At 39.9% G+C, this 22,095-nt stretch overlaps 2 protein-coding genes across 2 annotated transcripts in view; both read right to left on the reverse strand.

Moving 5' to 3' along the window:
• Positions 1–4,184, reverse strand: part of mrpl11 (mitochondrial ribosomal protein L11) — a 49,946-nt gene extending 45,762 nt beyond the window's left edge. Inside the window, exon 1 of the mRNA XM_034138743.1 lies at positions 4,033–4,184. The gene's annotated coding sequence lies outside the window, so the exon portion shown is untranslated. The remainder of the gene's footprint in view (positions 1–4,032) is intronic.
• Positions 4,185–12,975: 8,791 nt separating this feature from the next.
• Positions 12,976–22,095, reverse strand: part of LOC117487889 — a 31,239-nt gene continuing 22,119 nt past the window's right edge. The window contains exons 11-15 of the mRNA XM_034136644.1: positions 16,866–17,100; positions 16,099–16,159; positions 15,831–16,009; positions 15,661–15,749; positions 12,976–14,530 (exon numbers count right to left, since the gene is read on the reverse strand). Of these exons, the coding sequence (XP_033992535.1) occupies positions 14,426–14,530; positions 15,661–15,749; positions 15,831–16,009; positions 16,099–16,159; positions 16,866–17,100 (669 nt within the window). The 3' untranslated portion in view covers positions 12,976–14,425. The remainder of the gene's footprint in view (positions 14,531–15,660; positions 15,750–15,830; positions 16,010–16,098; positions 16,160–16,865; positions 17,101–22,095) is intronic.

Genomic DNA, 22,095 nt, shown 5'->3' on the forward strand with positions numbered 1-22,095 from the left:
CAGTATGAGCTTGATTTTGCAGCAAAGGATGAGCAGTTGTGACTCAGCTCTTTTAACACCTAGAGCAGGACATCTCTTTACTCTGATCTTTTTTTATACATTTACAATCAGGTGTATTCAATGCAAACAAGTGGCTTCCAACCAATTTAGTAGAGGGTACTGCAGATAAATGTAAAAATGTAAGTCCAATTTCACATACTGTATAATGCTCTGCAATCCGTATCTGCATGTGTAGGGCTGTGCAATTAATCGTATTTTAATCGCAATTACGATTTTGACCTGCCACAATTACGAAAACAACATAATCGAAAAAAACAATTATTTTGCTTTGCTAGGTTGTGACAGTGCAACATATTTGATCTAATTAATTTTGGTCTCATTTATTTGTATTTATCATATTTATATATGTTTAGTAGCTTATGGAAGTGCGCTCCAAAATATTTGTTGATCTTGTTTATTGGTATTTATTATTTTGATATTATTTATTTTAAATGTATCATTTATTTTTGTATTGGTTTTTCAGTTGAATTATATGTTCAGGGTAATCAACAGTTAAAAAGATACTGTTCAAATTATTATTTGTATTTGTTTTAAAGTTCAATAAATGGAATTTTTCAAAGTCAATGAATAATCGTATTTAATAATCGTGATATCAATTATTGACCAAAATAATCGTGATTATGATTTTTGCCATAATCGCACAGCCCTAGAGTCAATTATTTAAAATTGTAATATTAATCTAAGCTATTTTCTACAATGCAACGTCAGAAAACAATCTAATTCTGTAAATCCTACTTGCATGTCTTGAAAAATGATTACATTTACAAAAGGCAATTAATTAATTGAATGTCTTGTAAAACGTTTTAAGGATCTGCAGGAAAATTGCTTAATATATAAATATATACAGTATATATTTGTTTTACTGTTCTTCAATTCTTTATAAAGTATAATATACTACCAATATATCCCTGAGCAAAGATCACTTTCCATTGGAGTCTTCAGGCTCATAACAAATGAACAAACACTGTGATGACGGATGCCAAGAGGATAAAAGGTGATGACCACACTTTACTAATATATCATCTTATCTTCTGTGGAAAAGTACGGTCTTGTTCAAACGGGTCATTAATAAGTCTTTCTGAGTCTTTCATGGTTTAAGTTTATGATACCTGACGCTACATTAGGTTCTGGATGACCCAGGGGACTACGAACCACCGGACACAAAAAGGCAGTACTAGCGTCACTCAAATCCTCTCTTTCCTTTTCTTACTATTTGTTGACATCCATAATTCATCTCTTTCGGGTTTTGTGTTGGTTACAAAAACAATCCAAGCACCAAGATCTTAGGCAGAGCCCGAATCTTAACCGGTTAAGCCCTGAGCCTGTTTTTCAGGTCTCAGGCTCGAAAATGACATTCCCAGAACAAATGACCATATCTTCCCTTCTAAAAGGGTTAAATTAATAATCTTTTTTCTCAAAGTAATGATAAACCTGTGAGTTGGATGTAGAAAAGTCAGAATCAATATAGATGTTTTTTATTTTAAAGAAAATTCAGATTTTACATAGTAAAAAACTGTAAATTATAGTGTCCGTCCAAAAGTTATTTTGTACTTATAGTGAAAACTACCCTTGGATGATGGTAAGGTAGACTAAAAGCTTTAGGAATCCAAAGTACAACATATAATAAGTACCCTGTATCAAGATTGATGCAAAACAAGTGACATTTGACCTTTTTAGAGAGATTTAGCAAAAACAAACCACTTCTGGGGTCATTTGGGTGGATTTTCCATATCTCTGGCCTCCCTTGCTCGATTTTGATGGTTGACACCTCTTTCTGACCGTTAGAGCCAATAGAATCAAAGGGGGAGTCCCCCACACACACACGTTGTGAAGAGAAAAGGTGGGGGCTTCGCACATGTAATTTTCCATCAGAGTGAACCTATCTCTAGCTCTGACATCTGGAAACGGAAAAGCAGTTTTAATGCTTATGGATTATCAGAAATCATTTCAAAGGGACACAGATACATTGGATTAACCTATGGATTAACTTCAGCAGCGTTTTTATCGTTTTAATGCCATTGAAGACCACTTTGGAGAGACTACAGAGCCAAGGTAAAAATGTTAGCATTTTTAGCTACCTAGCGTCACCTGTTTTGATGTCCGTTTTTGCTTATAACGTCGCCATTTCGTATAATTCAGTGATAATGTGGGTGTCCAACGATTCTGTGTCACCTCACGATGTGAAACGATGTCATGGATGTATAGAGAAGAGGTAAATAATAAGGTTTTGTGAGTGATTTTCGGTGCAGTAAGGTGTTAGCATTTTTCGCTCGTTGCTGATTCAGAGGCTCAGTGTTAGCATTGTGGGTTTTATTTTGAAAAAAAAAAAAAAAGATCAATTAGATGAGTTTCTTCCCGTTACATGGATATAAAACATTCATAGTTTATTAAATGAACATGCCCTCAGACACTGTTTCCTGCAAGATGTTGCGGCAGTGCCCCGGTACCGGGGTCTCTCGGGCTTAACAGGTTAATCTTATTCACTTAATCCAATTCACACATTAATCATATAGACTAACTGCTACACATAAATCATTGTGCAATCAAGTAAACTATAGCTAACCCTCTGAATAGGGGATGCGTGTAAATATATAAATATTAGGCATCCGTCCACAACAGCATAATAGTTAGCTACAGATTTGATGTGTGTTTGTGAAAGTCACTTTAGGCCATCCCGCACAAGAGGAAACTCTATTTTATAAATACTGTATGGGATGTCCCTGCTCTGTCTCTATTTTATATAAGGGGCCCTTGGCTTTAAACATGTTAAAGACCCCTGCATCATTGTTTAATGTTGGTGCATGTAGGCAAATGAATTCTTAACTCTAGAAATACCTGGTTATGCTGTCAGGTTACTAAAAGTACTTCCCGCCAATTAGAGATTTTTCAGTAATCATTATGAATCGACCCATAACACACATCTAACAACGTTAGGACATAGAGTCGTTTCGCAGATCATCCTATTTGAGGCCCAGCATGAAGTAGATTAAGGGAAGAAATAATCTAGTCAAAACTTAAAGGGGCCCTATGATGCTTTTTAGGGTTTTCCCTTCCCTGCAGTCGTTATAAAAGGTTTTTGTGCATCTAACAATGGTCCCAAGGGGGAGTTTTGCTGTGATGAAATGTTTGTAAATTGTAAATTGTAATATTTTAGGAACGAACAACACCGATTTGAAGCTTAGGTCGTCAAGAGGCAGTATAAAATAGCAAATTAAAACAGTAAAATGTATTAAGAATTCCACATCAAGCAAACACATCAGTCAAATATAATATATGGAGAAGCTCTTGTGAGTCTAGACTCTAGAGTACACTTTTGGTATTGAAGATCGTAAGTACTTCTTTATAACATTAAATCTTAATGTTATGAAAACAGAAACATTGTAAGCAAAGGGTCCTTGGTGTATGTTTATCCGCCTCTTCAAGTAGGTATGTTGTGTTCTTCTAATTCCATTGACAGTGGCCTGGGAACACATGCAACTCAACCCCACCACTGAGCAACAGGATTTTGAGTTAAATATTGCTAAATATGCGTGAAAAGACATGTTTTCATCCAAGTGAGCCTCACTTACAAACAAAATCAGAAACCCGAAGACGTGTTTAGGGGGGAAAACTGTTTAACCTTAGATCAAATATGTTGTGCTCATAATAGACCCCTTTTGCTCATAGTGAGATCCTGATTTCAAGAACAGCAATTTATTTCAAATGCATAACAGAAGCTCATGACAAACAGATTAATGAGTTCGTGTTTAATCTAAAACGACAATGTGTGAACTTTAAAACACAGAAGCCAAACGCTAAGCTGCTACACTTTGAGTCCAGCAGTAACATTGAACATCAAGCAGCTACTGTACACACACGTGTCTCTTCATACACACTCCGGGTATAATAAAACACAGCTTTAAACATCAATAACGAGTCAGATTAACCAGTGTCGAGCTCTAAAGATAGACAGAAGCCGCAGAGTTATCGTACCTGTCACTTGTCCTGTAACTTCACGCTGTTAGCAGCATCCTTCAGGGCGCAGACATCTTGGATTTCTAAAGGCAGCGGCCGGTTTCCTGCCGCAGAGAAAAGGATGCCCCCTGCAGGAGAGGAGGAGAAACTGCAGCCTCCAGGAGCACAGCGAAGAGGTGAGGGGGGACAGGATGACCTTCAACTGGCATGTACTGGCAGCTTATTACCCGGATCATGTGTGCAAATAAAAAGGGTACTTTTTGTTATTTCACAGTGAAAAAAAATTCGGTTACCTATTTTTTATTTTATAAATAAGTAGATAGTGGTGTATCTAAAGGGTGAAATACAGAACCTAATAAACAAGGAATGTTCAGGTTTTCTTTATGTGATAAATCTTTCGGTTAATCCCAGTGTTCCCAGAGTAAAAAAGCACAGTATAACAATATTTAAAAATGTATAAAGAAAACAGGACATGTGTAAAAAAAGAACCTAAAAAAAACAAGGTACTTAAGAGTTTCAATACAATTCAAATTCTATTTTTAAAGGGTATATGTATAGCAAAGAAACTACACTTTTACTGTTAAAAGTGTGCTAGTGTTAAAAAAGAAGAAGAAATATATTTTTTATTTTAAAGCATATACTAATAGGCTTTATTAAAAAGAAAATATCTTGTATTACTTAATGGTGAATATGAAATTAATCATTAAAAAACATGTAAACAGGTATTTTAGGGTGCATCTATACGTAATAGGACATTTATGGTACTTAACGGTGAACCAACAGTAAAAAGAAATAGGCGTTTTCTGTTTTTTTTTTTTAAAGTAATGATATTTATTCTACCTTATAATTGCTTCAGAGAAAATAAGCAGTTGGCATCAGCAACCAAATTACATTTTATGTGATTTACTGCTATATTTACAACCTTAACTCAATGAACAGACACAAAGCAGGATATTTAACCAGAAAATCTTTATTAAAATATTTCATTTGAAATAAACTTAAGTGTTTCACATTGTTAAAAGGTTACGGTTTTTACTCAGTCCGGGCATAAAAGGTGTGACCCACACACCACCACGAGGTACCGACAAACTCCCTTCTTTCTATACTACCTCCATTCATCAGTTTTACACATATTTCAACTTTTACCCTGTTAGTTTATCCCTTTAGACTTTAAACACAGACCTTAATGAACACACCTCTGAAACCTTGGGATTCAATACCCGTAAAGCACTGCTGCCGTATTTAAGATCAATCGATCGTGGCGACCTCCAATATGACATAGAATCCAGCAACAGAGTTATCTTGGCCCCTTCACACCAGAGGCCTGTACTACGAAGCCGGATTTTCCTAACCTGGATATGTTTGAGTTAGCCGGTTGGCCCAATCCAAAATATACGCGCTCTGGCTAAACTGTACTACGACGCTGGATATCAAGTGGATCACTCAAGCCAGCCGTGTCCTATCTAGTTAGGTGCACGTTCACATGAAAGGGGTGGTATTTGGAGCATTCGACCAATCTCAAACATGGAGAAGCGTACTGACAGCGCAGCGTCATACTTCCTGAATGAAAAGTGAACTTTAATATTAGTCAAATATGAAGAAGTTAAACTTTAAACATCCATGGCTTAAACACTTTACCCAGGATAAAAGCCACATAGCTGCACCTGCAAGGTGAATACAGCTGGTAAAAGAAAAAGCGTTTGAATGCGTACATTAACAGGTTTATGAAATCACTGCCCCGTCCAAGACACGATCTGACTTTAATTACATTTGACTCGAGTGTTTCGTCAACTTAATGTGTTGCTTAAAATAATACTTCTGCATACAGTATGTGACACTGTGAGTGTTGCACGGCCAGATACGGCTCAAGAAGCTGACTCAAATAAGGAAATATATGATACATTATGATGTGATATGATATGAATGATAATGGGACACATCGACGTCTGCACTCACAGTGCCGCGGACTGTACTTAATGTTACTCTGATCCGGTTACTTATGTCGTGGCAGATATTTAAGTAAGCTTTCTTAACGCTAATGTTATAATTGTCAGATTGCTCTGAAGATGGGAGGGGATATTCTATTAATTTTCACGTTCACACAGTCAGTTGATTTTGGCCGGCCGTCTTTCCTGCAACGGCAGTTTTTCTGTATTTCCTCTATCCTGTAATATGAATTGATCGCTTTAAACTCCGCACACGGAGCTCTGATTGGTCAGCAGGCGGTGCTTTCACTGAGTTGATCTCTTAGCCTGCAACCTAACCTGCTCCGGAGCAGGTTTGCCGCTCAGCATAAGTTACCATGGAAATCTAGCCTGCTAAAAAGAGAACCAGCGTCGTAGGACCGGAAAGCCCGAGATTTCCCTGAAGTTAGCCGGCTAAGCGAAAATCCAGCTTCGTAGTATACCCCCCAGGCCGATATCGGCCGTCTTGCGTTGTTTGGCGACAATGGGTTCCTTGTCGCCCAAAGTCAATTTGGTGTGTCCCGAACCCTCGGCCGTGACACGCCTTATTTGGCCTTTCACGGTCGACACCCGGCCGATTCAACATGTTGAATCGGCCGGGTGTCTGTACATGGCCATACACTAAACAAAATACAGAGCCCATTCCGTGTCCTGTTATTGTTTACTTCCTCTCTGCCTTCTTCTGGTTATTTATCTGACGTCCAGTGCTCCGTCTTTTAACCTCTTTTCCTTTCTCTTTCTTGATCCTCCTTAGCAACCTTCATTATAGTCCTTGACAGTGGTCTGTACTGTATTAACAACGTGTCACATGTTAAGAATTTACAATCAGAATCGAGTATTCAACTAAGCCGTGTAATAAAAGTTGTTAGTAGCCTTAATGGCCTACACAGTTGTTATGCTATACCACATTGCCCTTCACTGGATGTATAATGAGCTGCACTAAACTACATTTTAGCATTTAAAATACCTAGCCATTCTTTTGCGGTTATTTTGGTGAAAGTAACTCAAAAGTAATATAAAAGTAGTGTAACTCATTACATTTCAGAGACAGTAATATTGTAATGTAACTTATTACTTTAAAAAGACAGTAATAAGTCATATGTAATATATTACATTTTGGAAGTAACTTGCCCAACACTGATCCTCAACCAAGGAACAGGACACTGGAATCAAACTGGACTCAGGACTCAAGCTGCGTGGGAACAGGTTACATTGCCATCTGACTTGTCACTTATCCAACAATAATCAGAATAGTACAGCGGATAAGCTCTCATATTATAACAATTGTGCATTTTATGAGAAAAGCATGACATTTCTAACATAGTTAGAGCATACCATAAGGTTTATTTTCAGATGTGGAGGGAAGTCAGATTTGACCCGTGAGGACCGTGAGAGGTCAAATCCAAGATGGCCACCAGTCTCTCGGGTCAAATGTTCAAACACGCTTAATTTTGGAACCAAACATTGTAGAAAAACATTTAAGGTGTCATATCCAACTAAATTAGGGATGCCCAATCATTTGGTGATACTTTTGAGATCGCCAGAATTCAAGAAAATGAATTTAGTTGAAGATAAAGGTAGAAATTGATCAAAAATAAGCTGTCAATCAGTTGAAATTTGGTGTGTGTGTGTGTGTGTGTGTGTGTGTGTGTGTGTGTGTGTGTGTGTGTGTGTGTGTGTGTGTGTAAATTAGGGATGCCCAATCATTTGATGATACTTTTGAGATCGCCAGAATTCAAGAAAATGCATTTAGGTGAAGATAAAGGTAGAAATTGACCAAAAATTAGCTGTCAATCAGTTGAAATTTGCAAAATGTGTGTGTGTGGTATATTCCAGTGGATTTATGGTCACCCAGCGCTAGCATTACTACAGAGACTGGAGGAATATGGCTTTACTTGGCACAGTCTGCATGCTGATGAAAACATTTGTTTTTGTCTTCAAATACATACTAACATGATTGTGACGAGCATCATATTTGTTCCCCGCCCAACTCTCTAAGTCTAAGTGCTTGAACTCCGTGACAGGAGGATGAAGTATGTATAAATGGATGGAACTATCAACAAAACAGCGTTTTATTCCCCAATGTCATATTTAATAGAAAAATAATAATAATAATGTAAACCAAAGAGGGAGATGGAAAACAGTTCCATGTAGAGCACAAACAGCTCTCTTAACCCTCGCTGTTAACAAAGGGCTGCACTCAACTATAAGGTTCACCGCTGTCCCTTTCCACTTATAGAGGGTTGGGGTTCGATTCCCTGCCTGTCCACCTATAAAGCCAAGGTAGCGCAGCTTTTTTTCTGTTCTTTAGTGGCTCACATGGACATTTAGAGGTCATGCAAAGAAAGGATTATGTATGTTGTGTGTGTGGCAGAGAGAACATTGGCAAAGGGGATTTGTTTGTCCTAGCATGGCTGTACAATTACAAATACAAAGGTTTACCCATTTAGACTCCATGGCATGGAGAAAAAAACTCATTTTAAATGACTCTAAGGATATAACAAGTTTTAGAAAATTGAAAGATTGATGGATTTTTGCCCACATGCGGTAAACATCTTAATTGAATTTTCTATGTGCAACATGAGGACAATAACCACAAGTGTACTCACAGTACCTTTTTTCTCTGGCACTGAAGTTGCAAGGTTTCAGCATGTTGTCCCTCTCTAAACCTTTCTGTTCCCCATTCTTCTTTCTCCAATAAGTGGTGCATCATTATTTTTCTATTAAATATGACATTGGGGAATAAAACGCTGTTGTTTTGTTGATAGTTCCATCCATTTATACATACTTCATCCTCCTGTCACGGAGTTCAAGCACTTAGAGAGTTGGGCGGGGAGCAAATATTATGCTCGTCACAATCATGTAAGTATGTATTTGAAGACAAAAACAAATGTTTGCTTCAGCATGCAGACTGTGCCAAGTAAAGCCATATTCCTCCAGTCTCTGTATTAATGCTAGCGCTGGGTGACCACACCACACACACACACACACACACACACACACACACACACACACACACACACACACACACCAAATTTCAACTGATTGACAGCTTATTTTTGGTCAATTTCTACCTTTATCTTCACCTAAATGCATTTTCTTGAATTCTGGCGATCTCAAAAGTATCATCAAATGATTGGGCATCCCTAATTTAGTTGGATACAGGGCTGGACTGGCCATCTGGCATACCGGGCATTTTCCCGGTGGGCCGACGTGCCTTTTGGGCCGACACGTCATTTTTTTTTTTTTCTGAAGTCCCGGCCCATAAGACGGGTAGATTGGCCCTCTGTTTAAATGTTTTTAGTAATTGACACTGGGCCGGCCCAATCAAATCTTTAATCACCTCCCCCTTTGGGCCGCTCGGTGTGCATCATTAAATCACGCCCCCAGGAGGTGAGCCGGCCGTTGAAGCCAAATCGCCTTTTTTTTCGAGAAAAAAAAAAGTTCGAGTTAGAAATGGAGAAGGCGAAGGCGAAGACGAAGGCCAAGCGAAAAGGGGGGAGCAGAAAAATTGCGGGCAAGAAAAAAGCAGGCCCTTCGTGCTGATGTTGCCGCTTGTGTCAAAATAACCGACATGTTTAGTACAGGTGCAGGTCCATATTCAGCACCCGTGGCCGATATTGGTGGTGGTGAGGAAGATGATGAGAGGGAGAGAGATCCGCGCGAGTGGGGAGAGGGAGGAGAACTCGCGGTAAGCAGAAGCTAAGAAAATTAGGAAAAGATTATTATTAAGGTTATGATACTCTTCTTTCTCCAATAAGTGGTGCATCATTATTTTTCTATTAAATATGACATTGGGGAATAAAACGCTGTTGTTTTGTTGATAGTTCCATCCATTTATACATACTTCATCCTCCTGTCACGGAGTTCAAGCACTTAGAGAGTTGGGCGGGGAGCAAATATTATGCTCGTCACAATCATGTAAGTATGTATTTGAAGACAAAAACAAATGTTTGCTTCAGCATGCAGACTGTGCCAAGTAAAGCCATATTCCTCCAGTCTCTGTATTAATGCTAGCGCTGGGTGACCACACACACACACACACACACACACACACACACACACACACACACACACACACACCAAATTTCAACTGATTGACAGCTTATTTTTGGTCAATTTCTACCTTTATCTTCACCTAAATGCATTTTCTTGAATTCTGGCGATCTCAAAAGTATCATCAAATGATTGGGCATCCCTAATTTAGTTGGATACAGGGCTGGACTGGCCATCTGGCATACCGGGCATTTTCCCGGTGGGCCGACGTGCCTTTTGGGCCGACACGTCATTTTTTTTTTTTTCTGAAGTCCCGGCCCATAAGACGGGTAGATTGGCCCTCTGTTTAAATGTTTTTAGTAATTGACACTGGGCCGGCCCAATCAAATCTTTAATCACCTCCCCCTTTGGGCCGCTCGGTGTGCATCATTAAATCACGCCCCCAGGAGGTGAGCCGGCCGTTGAAGCCAAATCGCCTTTTTTTTCGAGAAAAAAAAAAGTTCGAGTTAGAAATGGAGAAGGCGAAGGCGAAGACGAAGGCCAAGCGAAAAGGGGGAGCAGAAAAATTGCGGGCAAGAAAAAAGCAGGCCCTTCGTGCTGATGTTGCCGCTTGTGTCAAAATAACCGACATGTTTAGTACAGGTGCAGGTCCATATTCAGCACCCGTGGCCGATATTGGTGGTGGTGAGGAAGATGATGAGAGGGAGAGAGATCCGCGCGAGTGGGGAGAGGGAGGAGAACTCGCGGTAAGCAGAAGCTAAGAAAATTAGGAAAAGATTATTATTAAGGTTATGATACTCTGTAGTTCTGGAACCCATTAATATCCCCTTGATGAAGCACTAATAAGACAAATATTATTAGAGAAACATTCGTTAGCCTACAAGCTAGTAAGCTGGCTATTTTAGGTTTTCCCTGGCAAGTTAAAATATAGCTTAATGGGACTCTGATACGTTGTCTCATTGAAAGAATGTCATTATTTTGTTAACCACCATTCATGAACAATTACTGTCAGCTGGCAGCTTGTTTTGTTTAGTTTATTTACTTATGTGTTTATAAGGGCAACAGTGGTCTTTTGGGACCTGAACAAAATGGTTATAGTCAGCTTTTTGTGGTAGTTTTGATTGACAATATATAGAATGAATAATATAGAAATAGAAGAAAAAATGTAGGCACACATGTAGTTTTGACCATTAACTGTGTGGTATTGTTATGTCAATGCCTATTTGTATGGACCTCTATCAGGGACCAAAGAGGTCACCTGCATCCTTTTTGACTCTCCCAAAGCCCCCCAACTACACTCACACATGCAAACAGACACACAGACACACAGACACACAGACACACACACACACACACACACACACACACACACACACACACACACACACACACACACACACACACACACAGAGGAATGGACGCTGGACATAGTGCCCCTCTCCACAACAAGCATTCATTTTAGTTATTTCAGTCTAGTATATAAGTTACTTTGTGTGTACAGTATATATATACAGTATATATATCTTGCTAGTTGTGTACTTTTGTAATTTATGTGGGATTTCTGTCAAATGTTGCTTCAACTCTCTTTGTAAATTTAAATCTGTCTCTTTCAAACCTATTCTCAGGAAAAAAAATAAAGACAGTGGATAGTATTTTTGGTTAAACCTGTGTTCCTTCAGTTCTGTGTGCTCTGTGAGGTTCTGAGAAACCAGCCGCCTAAGACTTGCACTATAGCCCCTTGCGTGCGTCAATCAATCACATTTTATTTATATAGCCCAATATCACAAATTACAATTTGTCTCAGAGGGCTTCACAGTGTGTACAGGTACGACATCCTCTGTCCTTAGACCCTTGCAGCGCTCAAGGAAAAACTCCCCAAAACAGACCCCCACAATTAACAGTGGGAAGTAGGAAGAAACCTCTGTGAGAGCAACAGAAGAGGGATCCCTCTCCCAGGACGGACAGATGTGCAATAGGTGTCGTGTGTACAGATGAAAAAGGCAATACAATTACAGCGATTAAAAAAAGGATGGAAAAATTAAATGAAAGCGTCAATGTATATAAAAAGATGCCGTCGACTCATCTGGTCCTATCTCTATTGTGTTGTCATAGAAAGGGGAGGCAGGGCACTATAGGGTCCCCCCCCCCCTAAATTCACTAGAAGTCATCATTTAAGGGGTTATTTTTAAAACTTTTCTTCTGTGGGGGGCATACCCCACCAGACCCCCCTATTAGTGCTCGGTCACTGTTCGCTTTGTGAGAGGGTTTGAAGGTCTAATTTCTAATGATTGATAGTTACACATACTTGTGGTATGTATTAGTTTTGTTTGCCCCTGGTACGTAAAAAGGATAATAATAGCGTTTTTTTAAATTATACTGAGTTATTCTTCTTGTCAGGAACCGCTACTATTCGTTTGTTTTATGGATTTGGGCCGGTCTGGGTCTAAATGCCAGGGCCGATTTGCTGTCCCAGTCCAGCCCTGGTTGGATATGACACCTTAAATGTTTTTCTACAATGTTTGGTTCCAAAATTAAACGTGTTTGAACATTTGACCCGAGAGACTGGCGGCCATCTTGGATTTGACCTCTCACGGTCCTCACAGGTCAAATCTGACTTCCCTCCACATCTGAAAATAAACCTTATGGTATGCACTAACTATGTTAGAAATGTCATGCTTTTCTCATAAAATGCACAATTGTTGTGCTTATCCGCTGTACTAGAAGGGCTACATGGACTTTAGTTTCCTCTCACAAATGTGAACAGGTAGTTTTTGTTAAGCATATTTGTATAAGAACAAAGTCATGTTTCAGTTCATGTGTATGACATCATCAGAATGTGCCTGAAACGTGGTGATGCTAATGAGCATGCGCATGCGTAATAAACGGTCAGTACTCCAGGCCAAACTCAGTGCGATGTGGTCGTGTTTTTTCTGTCCGTTACAACTAGTAAGCTGAGGTTTACAAACTACTTCTGGTTGACTGCAAACGTGGAGACTTCTGCTGAATATAATGTCTCGGGGAACAGTTTTATTAAAGTTTCACAAGTTATAACACCACACATCAATAAAAAATGAAATGCGTTTTGCCCAGATACATATTATATCCGAGATTTTTGCCTCACTATGAGTAAGTATTCGATCGTCTTCCGTGGCTTTCTAAACAAGCTGGAGAGTTCAAGTTCGAACTGGGTTCAAAGAGGAACTGCTCTCCGATGTTCTTCAGTCTTCTTTTATCCTCTTCTTTCCCGCGGCTTGTCACATGGTTTGACACGTGGTTCGTCACATGCTTTGCGTGCAAGCTGGTGCGTTTAGAGATGTCCTTCTTCGTTGCTGTGGTTAACTGTTCACTTCCAGCGAGGAAATACATAACAGATGTTCTCCTCGAAAGGGGAAGTGCGTACTATAGGTCTTTATGAGCATAGATATATATAAACACTAGATGGCTCAAGGGGGAGTCGCCAGCGTAGCTCACCGGCGGCCATCTTGCCACAGTCAACAACTACTGCTACAGCTGTTGTAAGGTGAGTGATCTGCACAAAAATACTCTTAACTCGCTGAAATCTTGACTGATCTACAAACGGTTTGGTTTATTATAAACGTTATTAGCATGGCTATGATACAGGAGACAACAAGACATGTTGAAAAAAAAGTTCATGATTATAATTATAAGTATGCAGTATCATAACTACATCTTTGATGTTTATAACAAACCAAACCGTTTGAAAATTGGTTGAAAATTGAGCAATCTACGGTTATTTCAATAGTGCACCATAGACATAATGTTATGAATGAGCGAGCCTGTGGCAAGATGGCCGCCATGTGGCAACGTCGGTCTCCATTGGCCAGCAGCGCGGGTGAGTCATCTAGTGTTTATATATATCTATGTTTATGAGTACCTATGTTTTTAAGGATTTGTGTTATACATCCTGTTTATATTGCTAAACCGTTAAAACTATACGATACATGACTATGACATTCAGAGTTTTAACACAGTTTTTAGCATATTTAAGCTTTATATAATTAAGTACATTGTTCCATTTTCTTCCTTTCTTCAACAACATCAACAGTTTCCTTTGGTAGTGGCACTGTCCACTGACAGATAAAGGTAATCGTGGCATCTTCTATTATATAAAACTTAATCAGAAAACAAACACTCTCACCAAAAAACAAGTGCTCAAAGTGACACAAAATACTTTCTAATATGTAATTCAACTTTAACTTTGAAGGGTGTAATTCTTACTTTCTCCTGTGAGTTTTACAATAAAAGCAAAATGTGTAAAGCTTGATCCCATAAAGAATGTCTCTGATTTCACAAAGATTAAAGTCAGGGTTAATTACTTACTGTTCAAAAATAAAAACCAAAAGGATAAACACAAAACTGTTTACAGTACGTTTGAGGTAAAAACAGCAGAGAGGAATGTTCGACATTGATACAGAAATGGTCACAGATATTCAGGGGAATTCACAGATCAGCAGGGGGGAGGTGGTCACTTTCTGGAGGGCAGCGACGCTCACATCGTTGGGAAGAAATTTCCTCATCAGGTATGACAGGAGCATCTGTTATGAAAGATAATGCAACAAATTCAGAACAACATTTTTATAAAAGAAACCTAAAAAACTGATAAATTAGCAAGTGTTTGGAAGTGAAGTCAGTACATTTACTCAAGTAGTGTACCCATGTACAGGCAAGGCAATTTTATTTATATAGCACCTTTCAGCACGCGACAATTCAAAGTGCTTTACAAAATAAAAACAAAAGACATTTAAGAATAAATACAGCATAAACACATTATTAAATGGCATTTAAAAACAGGCATAAAAAAGCAAAGATAAATAAATAAATAAACAGCAGGTACAGAATACATGAATAAAAGGCATACTGCAGTGCGAGTATGAACAGCTCAATTACAAGCAGCGGCAAATAGATATGTTTTTAGTCTGGATTTGAAAATAGGAAGTGTTTCAGCGGACGTGCACGATTCGGGCAGTTTGTTCCAGATTGTCGGGGCATAATAGCTAAACGCTGCTTTTCCATGTTTAGTTCTTATTCTTGGAACAGAGAGCAGACCCGACCCAGAAGACCTGAGACTCCTGGATGGTTCATAGTTATGCAGGAGATCGTTTATATACCTCGGTCCTAAGCCATTTAGTGATTTAAAAACTAGCAATAGTATTTTAAAATCAATTCTTTGGCCGACTGGAAGCCAGTGTAAAGACTTCAGAACCGGACTGATGTGATCCACTCTTTTAGTGTTTGTGAGGACTCGAGCAGCAGCGTTCTGAATCAGCTGCAGCTTTCTGATGGATGCTTTTGTGAGCCCTGTGAATACACTATTGCAGTAGTCGAGTCTACTGAAGATAAACGCATGGACATGTTTTTCTAAATCCTGTTGCGACATTAGTTTTTTAATCCTAGATATGTTCTTTAGGTGATAGTATGCAGACCTAATAACTGTTGTAATGTGACTGTTAAAATGCAGGTCCATCACTACACCTAGATTTCTAGTTACTTTGTAGTCTGCCGACTTTTTAGGTGCTTGTATTTCCATTAACTGCTAGTTTATACTTGTACTACACTACATTTAATTAGTAATGGAGTATTTTTACGCTGTAGTATTTTCCAACTTTCAACTTGAATAAATGATCTGAATAATTTAATGACAGAAAGTAAATGATGAGATACTCACATATACCAGCGTTTGGTTTCCCTCTCTGTCCTGGAAAAGATTAAAAACAGCCTCCATGTCCTTCTTCGGGATTAGATTAATGTAGTAATCTACAACAAGAACATGAAAAGAGATTATAGATGCGCCAAACATAACTGTGTACTTCTTTCTGATGGAGAGGTGTCACCTACATCTGGCGTTGATCAGGCCGTGCGCCCGGTCCCTCGTCTCGCTCTTCTCCTCCTCGCTGCGAGCATGATGAGGTGCTGCAGGTTTGATTTCTGGCCACTGATTGTTCCGCAGTGTGTCGATATAACCCGCCATCTGCAATTCTGTTGGGTTCATCTTGTCCAGGAAAGAGTTCACTATCCTGGAGGAGAAAACAACCAGAAGTCACTCGAGGATCCACACGCTCTAATCAAAACTCTGTAAAAAGATTCATCACTAAAAGACACTTACCATTTCAAGAAGGGCCCACAACGTTTCGAAAAGGCAACAAACTTCACTCGGATGGAGTTTCCTGTTGAAACAGACAGTGTGTTTTTGCATGTTAAAGCTTAGTTTAGTCAAATTGGATTTACTGTATGGAGAGAATTGACTTGATCAAAGACAGGAGCAGCAAGTCAGTAATAATATAGATTAATATGGGTTTGTCATGACTAGAATTATTTTTTTTAAGCGGTTCAGCCTACTCAATTTTTCCTTACTATCTTCCAGCCTGTATGATTAAGTATCTACATTTCAGGACATGAAGTCACCAAACTTTTCTTTTCATCACATCAATGTTTGATTATGGCTCTCTTCTGAAGCTACAAACTGCCAACACTTGATTGTTCTAGCTTGTCACTGCACACAAATGCACCACCCTTTTTCTAATACCAGTGCATGCTTTCACATTAAGATACCACATGATGGTTAATAAAAACAAACCACATTGCAAAGGATTAGCTTTGTCAGGCGAGTGTCAGGTCTCTACAGGTTTGAAGACTTTAGGAAACATGCATTAATCAATTTAAAGGTTGCAGTATGTTAAACAAAAAGAATGGCCCTGGTAAAATCCTGCAGGCCTTAAAGGGATAGTACATATATTGTGTATGGCTCGCCGAAAGTTAGGAGAAACAACATCCACAGCAGTACATTACTTCCTTGCAGTATAATGCGACCATGGACAAGAACCTCAACACATCTTAACCATCTTTTGAATGCCTTAAATGGTTTAAACAAACCAGATATTTCCTTCAGCAGATCAAATATGGCTTCGGTCGCTTCCAGCTGCTCCAAGTTGACTTGGCTCTTCTGACCCTGGAGGTTCTCCCTTCGTGGAGAAGTGATAACACCATCAGGAACATCACTGCCCTCCTCAGTAGAGGCAGCAGCGGTTTCTGAAGGCAGAGCTGTTGATTCTGGATGCAAAAACGGTGTTATGATGTCTTTGGGGGCTTCTGTCTGTGGGCTGGAGCTCTGCAGAGAAAACAAAGCAATCAGCTTGTGACAGCAGACCCTGAGGCACCAGCCTCACAGAGCGGCTAACACCAGCAGGGAACTAATCCATAAATATATCTGTTCAGCAAGACTCCACTCCACGGTATAACACATGTAGTTGGATTTACAAGGAATGCAACACAGCAGAGTGATATCAACTACTGTAGACTATATTTTAACTAAAAAGCTTGTGTTTAAAACAAGAGATGCATAATTTAAAAGCTATCAGTGTTGAGTATGGGTGCCAGTTCTCATGAAAGATGCTGTAAAGGCCGCTACACACCCACCTGAGACCAAAGAACGCGTACCGAAGGCGTCCCGACTTTTACGTCAGCTACGCCTACGAACACACCGCAAATACTTCAGTCGACGAGTGGCAATAACTGTCCTTGCCAGCAGGCAGCGGTAGTGTGAACAGCCAATCAGAGTGATTGCTTGGGCCGACTTTCTCTGACCTCCCGCGGCCGATTCGCGGGATGTGTGAAAAGGTGCCGTAAAGAGACGACGGTGCGGGACACACCAACCTGAGTAGGGTGCCGCGAATGCCCGACTGCCTCTGACGGCCTCTGACTCCCAAAATCGGGTTGGTGTGTAGCCAGCTGTTATTCGAGCTTGAGGCATAACAGGGGTTAAAAGTCAGGATATCCTCACCCCCAGTTGAATCTCTGATTGATTTTGTTTTATTCATGATTTCATTGATTATAATAAAGAAACTGCTAAGTCTGAAAACACAGGGTAAGGAAGGAACATGAGCAGTCAGAAAATCAGAAAGTTTATAATACCCCCCTAGCAATAAGAATTAGTCGCCATCACAGGTCTTACGTAAGAACCACAACTTGGATTCCATTTCACGGATCACCATGTGGTTCCCCCGGCCCCATCCTCCCTCTCCTCCGGACGGGGGAGACAGGGCGGGGGCCCGGCAGCCGAGCCTAGGTTCGGCTGCCGGGCTGACACCGGGTCCCGGGTCACCGGGTCCCTCTATCCGCCATCACGGCTCTGCCGTCGATAGGCGGTATTCTCCAGGAACTCCCGGAGATCATCGGAAAGGCAGCCACCTAATGAGATCTCCCCGTTCCCCCGGTTCAGGAGAGCTCTCCTCCGGATGACATAAAAAAAAGCTGTATAAGCGGCTGCCTCATATAGCCTGTCGGTTATTAGGCAGCAGGGCTCGCGGCTTAAACCGGCTGTCTTTAACCTGTTAAGCCCGAGAGACCCCGGTACCGGGGCCCTCCCGCAACATCTTGCAGGAAACAGTGTCTGAGGGCATGTTCATTTAATAAACTATGAATGTTTTATATCCATGTAACGGGAAGAAACTCATCTAACTGATCATTTTTTTTTTTTTTTTTTTTAAAAACCCACAATGCTAACGCTCAGCCTCTGAATTAGCAACAAGCGAAAAATGCTAACAGATTACTGCACCGAAATTCACTCATAAAACCTTATTATTTATCTTTTCTGCACATCCAACACATCGATGGGTACATACATTATCACTCTATGATACGAACTCGCGACTTTATAAACAAAAACAGACATCAAAACATGTGGCGCTAGGTAGCTAAAAACGCTAACATGGTTTACCTGTGTCGTAGTCTGGTCAAAAGTGGTCTTCAATGGCATTAAAACGATAAAAACGCTGCTGAAGTTAATCCATAGGTTAATCCAATGTGTCTGTGTCCCTTTGAAATGATTTCTGATCATCCATAAGCAATAAAACTGTTTTTCCGTTTCCAGATGTCAGAGCTAGAGATAGGTTCGCTCTGATGCAAAACTGCATGCGCGAAGCCCCCACCTTTTTTCTTTACCATGTGTGTGTGGGGGGAAATTCCCCTTCGATTCTATTGGCTCTAACGGTCAGAAAGAGATGTCAATCACCAAAATCGACCAATGGGTTCCAGAGAAACGGTAAAACCCCCATTTCCACCCAAATCACCTCAGAGGTGGAGTTCTTTTTGCTAAACCTCTCTAAAAAGGTCAAATGTCACTTGTTTTGCATCAATCTTGATACAGGGTACTTATTACAGAGATGGAGTACTCGAGTCCTGGACTCGGACTCGAGTGCCGATTTTCGGGACTCGTGACTCGACTCGGACTCGATTGACGCGACTCAGACTTGGACTCGTGAATTCTCGCGCACGATGACTTGGACTCGGACTCGGACTCGTGAATTATCGCGTACGCTGACTTGGACTCGGACTCGGACTCGTGAATTTTCCCCCCCACGATGACTCGGACTCGACTTGTACATTGAGCTCCGACTTGGACTCGGACTCGAGCACATTTTCTCTGGAGTCTGATGTCCTCTATCATGGCGTGTGCACCTGCGAGGCGAGTTCACGTACTGGGCCCCGCTATTCCAGTCTAAAGATGTCTAGAGACACTCCCCGCAACGTGCTGTATGCTTTCACACATTCTGCTTCCACATTGGAAAAGAGCAGCGCAAAATGCTCGTTATGTGGAAACAATATTGAAGAGAAGGCTCCGTAACACATTACTCTAAGGATCGAGTTCAGACATATAGGCTGTCTTGAACACTATCATCAGAGTAACGTGATCTAATCAATAAATAAAGATTCAGCCGATAACACGAAAGCACATGGCTACTTAACATGCAGAATGACATCATTTTGCATGCTAAGTAGCCATGTGCTTTCTGGGGCTAAATCTTTATCAGTGAACCGATTTAACCGGTAAAAGTTCCTTCAAAATAAGAGTCCCGATCTTATTACTATCAAAATAAAAGTGCAAAGCAAAAACTTTACCATAGGAAAATATTGGCATACAAATATAATCACTTCTCTAAAAGGTAACTCATTTTAAATATAGTTTATTTATATATAATAATATTAATATTAGTAATAAGCTTTATATTTGTATAGCACCTATTACAAGAATTGTAGCCAAACTCGCTTCACAGCAGTTCAATAGACACATTAGTATAACATGACAGGATAAAAGCAATGTAGAGGAGCAGCTACATTTCAACACATATATCCATGAAGATTAATACATGAAGACTTGTGACTCGGACTTGACTTGGACTCTTCTTAGGTGACTCGGACTTGGACTCGGACTCGAACACAGGTAATGATGACTCGGACTCGGACTCGACTCGGACACTCCTTGGGTGACTCGGACTTGGACTTGGACTCGAGCACAGGTAATGATGACTCGGACTCGGACTCGACTCGGACACTCCTTGGGTGACTCGGACTTGGACTCGGACTCGACTACGACTCTCCCTTGGTGACTCGGACTTGGACTCGGACTCGAAGAGTGGTGACTCGAGAGTGACTTGGACTCGTGAATTGGTGACTTGGACTACAACACTGACTTATTATATGTTGTACTTTGGATTCCTGAAGCTTTTAGTCTACCTTACCATCATCCAAGGGTAGTTTTCACTATAAGTAAAAAATATTTTTTGGACGGACACTATAATTTACAGTTTTTTTACTATGTTCAATCTGAATTTTCTTTAAAATAAAAAACATCTATATTGATTCTGACTCTTCTACATCCAACGCACAGGTTTATCATTACTTTGAGAAAAAAGATTATTAATTTAACCCTTTTAGAAGGGAAGATATGGTAATTTGTTCTGGGAATGTCATTTTCGAGCCTGAGACCTGAAAAACAGGCTCAGGGCTAAACAGGTTAAAACCTGTCGGTTAATTAGACAGCACGGGTTTGTTTCCTATGTCACAGATGTGCCTCCTACACTCCGCTCATTCCTCAAGCGGGTTTGAGCGTGAACACGCCTCAATGTCCGGTTTACGAGCCTTCTCCTAAACGGCGACATGATGAGAGCCGCTGTGCAATACAGCGTGTGGAGGTGCAGCTGTTTTTTACCTGTAAGGTTAACAGACAGCTGGGTGCGCCGTTTGAGCCGGCTGTAACCTGTCGGTTAGCAGGCAGCAGGGCTCGCGGCACAAGCCAGCTGTAATTAACCAGTCGGTTAATATACATCAGGGCTTGACGTTTAAACAGGCGGCTTATAACCTGTCGGCTATAGGCAGCCCAGTTTTTCCTCTGTCCCAGATGTGCCTATATTACACACGGTCGTAATGAGCCTAGGCAGTGTTAATTTTGGCAGCTGTTTTTGATTTAGTCTTAGTCTTAGTCTTTAGACGAAAATGGTAATTAGTTTTAGTCACATTTTAGTCATTTCTATCCTTCATAGTTTTAGTCTAGTTTTAGTCGACGAAAACTCAAAACGTGTTAGTCTAGTTTTAGTCGACGAAAACTCAAAACGTTTTAGTCTACTTTTAGTCGATGGAAAAATTACATTTTAGTCAACTTTTAGTCAAAATGTTTTCTCTCTTTAAACCAATTCAGTTAGGCAAATACAGGTATCTGAAATTGTAATCAAGGTGACAGCATCAAGTGTTGAAATTCGTAAAGCAACATTTCACTCTCTTAACACTTTACTTGTGTAATATCTAGGGATGGGTATCATTAAGGTTTTCTACGGTACTGCTAGTCTTATCAATACTGCTTATCGATCCGGTACTTTAACGGTATTCTTGTATTTACTTTTTGTTATTTTTTAAAAGAAAAAACTAACAAATTGTTAACCGAATTAATTGCTTTATTTAAAATGTGAAATAAATTAAATATATAATTATGTTAAAATATTGTACTGTACTTGAGTAAAATGTTGAGGTACTTGTAAATGTTTTGCTACTGTGTACTTCTACTCCACTACAGTTCATAGTTAAATGGTGTACTTCTACTCCACTACATGTATTTAATACCTTTAGTTACTTTACAGATGTGGATGAATGATGTGAAATATAATCAAGTGTTAACTCAGACTTTAGTAAATTCACAAGCTACCCTGCAGTATACAGATATATAATATATCATTCAAACTAGCTGCACCTTTACCAGCTTTGAGAACACTTTAATGATCAATCATTATAAAACATATCATATATATTATTCTGAAATGGAACAATCTGCACA

The sequence above is a fragment of the Trematomus bernacchii genome, unplaced genomic scaffold (assembly GCF_902827165.1).
Source record: "Trematomus bernacchii unplaced genomic scaffold, fTreBer1.1, whole genome shotgun sequence".
Taxonomy (NCBI): Eukaryota; Metazoa; Chordata; class Actinopteri; order Perciformes; family Nototheniidae; genus Trematomus; species Trematomus bernacchii.